Genomic DNA, 3,155 nt, shown 5'->3' with positions numbered 1-3,155 from the left:
ATTTCTTTTAAAAGAAATGTAAACACAACTTTACAGTAACTCATTTAAGTTGAGCAGAGCTAGTTAACCAAAATTGTTTAAGTAAACTAACACATCTGTTTTTTTTGAGTGTTCATGAAAATATATAATTTGATCATTTCATTTTTACATGATTTCCAGAGAAAGAAGACAACATATCAAAATCAAGATATGACAGTTTGAACCAACAACCAAATGATGTTGTATGTAATAATAACAGATTTCTTAATTTTGTTAAAATATGTATTTTATTTTGATGCAATATTCTGTCTTTTACATGTTTTTCATTAGAATGGAGCTGAAAATGATCTGCACTACGCAGCATTACATTTATCTGAACGAAGATCAACACGAGGAAAGAAGAAAAAAGAGTTAAATATGGAGGAAAGTGTATATTCACAAGTTAAACTTTGAATACAATAGCATCTGGGATAGTTTAAAACTTCATTCTGTTGYTGTGTGAACAATTGAATGTGGTTTTGATTTTAGATTTTATAGTTGATGATTGTATAGATTGTATATTGCATAAAACTGCTTACAAAATGTTCATGTTGAACAATCAGGTTGTTCTTATTTTCAGAATTTTAACTTCTTGAAAATAAACTTAGATGATTCTACACCATACAAAAAGTCTGAAGCTTGTACAACTTTTTTCTTTTGTCTTGCTTTTTTAATATAAACTCATTTAAACGTGTCAATACGTGTATGTGTACACTTTTAAAAATGGAAAATGTCAAATTGCTTTATGAAATGCATAACCAGCTTATAATGGTAAATGGTCTGAACGTATATAGCGCATTATCAAGTCCCTCCGGACCCCAAAGCACTTTACACTTACAGACAGACATTCACCCATTCACACACTGATGATGGTAAGCTACATTGTAGCCACAGCTGCGCTGGGGCACACTGACAGACCACCAGACCCTCTGACCACCATCAGTAGGCAAGGCAGGCAAAGTGTCTTGCCCAAGGACACAAWAACTGAGACAGCTGGAATGGGTGATTGAACCGGCAACCTTCACGGTTAYGATATGACTCCCCTAACCACTCCACCACAGCCGCCCACAATAAACTGAMGGTGATGTTGTGGAGCTTTGTGAAGCACATGCATGAATATTATTAAATAAAAATGACTTTATAAAGAGCAAAAATTTTAAGCAGCGCATTTTTTTTGTCACAAACCATGGGTGTAATTGAAGGTATTGAAGGTAAAYAGGTAAATACGTACTCTTAGAAAATTAAGAAATATAGGTATGTTGTAAAAATGTAAAATATATCTGTWAATGTTGGGAAAAATGTGGTGGGAAAGTAAGGCTTTCCTAACCTTTTCTGTTGAACCGACATGAAACAGAAAAGTTGCAGARGAAATACAAAGAAAACAGGAAAGTTCAGTAAATCACAGTAAAAGCCTCACAATGAATTKTAACCCCCCAAAAATATCCTGAATCATTTTACAAAATTAAACAATTCAACATAGAAATAGACAGAGGGCATGACCCCCTCCCAATGGTAGACTTAAAGTAACACCCTTGTCACAAACGTTTTATTTAACGGCTTTGATTGTGCTAAAAATGGATCCAGCACTCTTCAACATCTTAAGTTTCACAGAAATGCATCGATGGTTCACAAGTAGACTACTGTGCAGTACTCTTTTTTTTCATACAGGAAAGACAGCAGTGTTCATGATAAATGAGTCTTGAGGCATCTGTGACTCTCTTAACATAAATTACTTGATTTTGTTACAGGTAGACAAGTTTAAATGAGTGTGGGCATATGATGCCAGTAATGGGTATGAAGCATAATCAGTTTGAATTAATTCCATTTAATTGTATTTATATATTACCAATACACCACAGAAAAGTTATAGACAAGTTATAAAAGTCCAAACCAGAAATCCAAYTCAGTTACAAACATTTGATTCACTCTAATTATAATACGGTCAAAATCAATTTGGTACAAAATGTCAATTAATATAAGGTTGTCTAAAAAAATAACCATCAATTTTTCAAAACTTCAACTTGGGACAATCTTCATTTTGAGTAATTACAAAAGTGACAGTAAAAAGGAACAACTCTATCTTAACAAAGAAACCAACCTGAASCAGACTCAGAAGAAATAACAAACGACTCGACTCGCTGGAGTGTCGGAAAAAAAGAGAAAAGACAAAAAAAGAAGGACAGAGTAGTTTGTATGGAAAAATGGGTTAATGCAAAAAGTAAGCAAACAAAAAAAAAAGTATTTTATTACTGTTATAATACCAAAATGAGAATATTCCAGCCTTATGGCCCAAGACCAGCTGTGCTGACTGACTCCTCCTGGTGGACCTCCTCCACATCCTGGTTGGATCCAAGGGTGAAAATCCCATCTCAACATTGGGAGGGTTAYCAAACAGGGACATTTTTAGGAGCAATGTTTTGGGGAGTCCACCTAAGTTACAGYCAAATGTACTGTTGTAAAATTAAATTAAGAATAACCATTAACTAGYTGATCAAGTTCTGTAGTCCAGTTTTTAAAACTAAGATGCATCAAACTAATTTCTGCAACCAAACAGCAACAATTACTCCATCTTTTTTTAACGCTTACTTTAACACCGGGGTCATGTGACTTACAATATAAGCTTATTTTCCAAAAATGTATCACCCTATAAACTATAAGAAGGGGTTTATAAAAGCATGGAAAAACAGTGCACCTGTTCCACAAAACACAACGTATACAATGTGACGCACGCTCCCACACACAGTCCTACTTTTGAGTCAGTCACCTTATGAAAAAAAAACAAAACAAAACAAAAATCTGACAAATGTTATTTAGTGGCTGCGTTTTGCAGCATTAAATAATGCCTCCTTTTCTGTCCCTGCCTCTTCTGCAGGAGGAGGAGAGGAGAGAGGCAGGCAGACCAGACAGACCCCCAAACACTTTACACTTGACCCATTCGCACATTCACACACTGATGGTGGTAAGCTACAACCACAGCTGCCCTGGGGCACGCTGACAGAGGTGGGGCTGCTATGCACCGTCACCACCGGACCCTCTGACCACCATCTGTAGGCAAGGTGAGTGTCATGTCAAATGACAGAACTGTCTAAAACTGTTTGTTTAGGTTTTTCCCTCTCTCTTATCACTGTAGATAACAT

The 3,155-nt window shown here is 35.7% G+C and overlaps 1 protein-coding gene and 1 gene segment (V, D, J or C); one reads left to right on the top strand and one right to left on the bottom strand.

Annotated features, from left to right (window-relative positions):
- The window catches only part of LOC106530502 (uncharacterized), a 3,661-nt gene extending 1,877 nt beyond the window's left edge, over nucleotides 1-1,784 (top strand). Inside the window, exon 5 of the mRNA XM_014026137.1 lies at nucleotides 1,767-1,784. Within this exon, the coding sequence (XP_013881591.1) occupies nucleotides 1,767-1,784 (18 nt within the window). The remainder of the gene's footprint in view (nucleotides 1-1,766) is intronic.
- Nucleotides 1,785-2,300: 516 nt separating this feature from the next.
- The window catches only part of LOC106530501 (Ig kappa chain V region K29-213-like), a 12,795-nt gene continuing 11,940 nt past the window's right edge, over nucleotides 2,301-3,155 (bottom strand). The window contains 1 exon segment of the V gene segment in view: nucleotides 2,301-2,386. Within this exon segment, the coding sequence occupies nucleotides 2,301-2,386 (86 nt within the window).

This window comes from Austrofundulus limnaeus, unplaced genomic scaffold, assembly GCF_001266775.1.
Source record: "Austrofundulus limnaeus strain Quisiro unplaced genomic scaffold, Austrofundulus_limnaeus-1.0 Scaffold529, whole genome shotgun sequence".
In the NCBI taxonomy this organism is placed as follows: Eukaryota; Metazoa; Chordata; class Actinopteri; order Cyprinodontiformes; family Rivulidae; genus Austrofundulus; species Austrofundulus limnaeus.
This window is presented reverse-complemented; position numbering and strand designations above follow the sequence as displayed.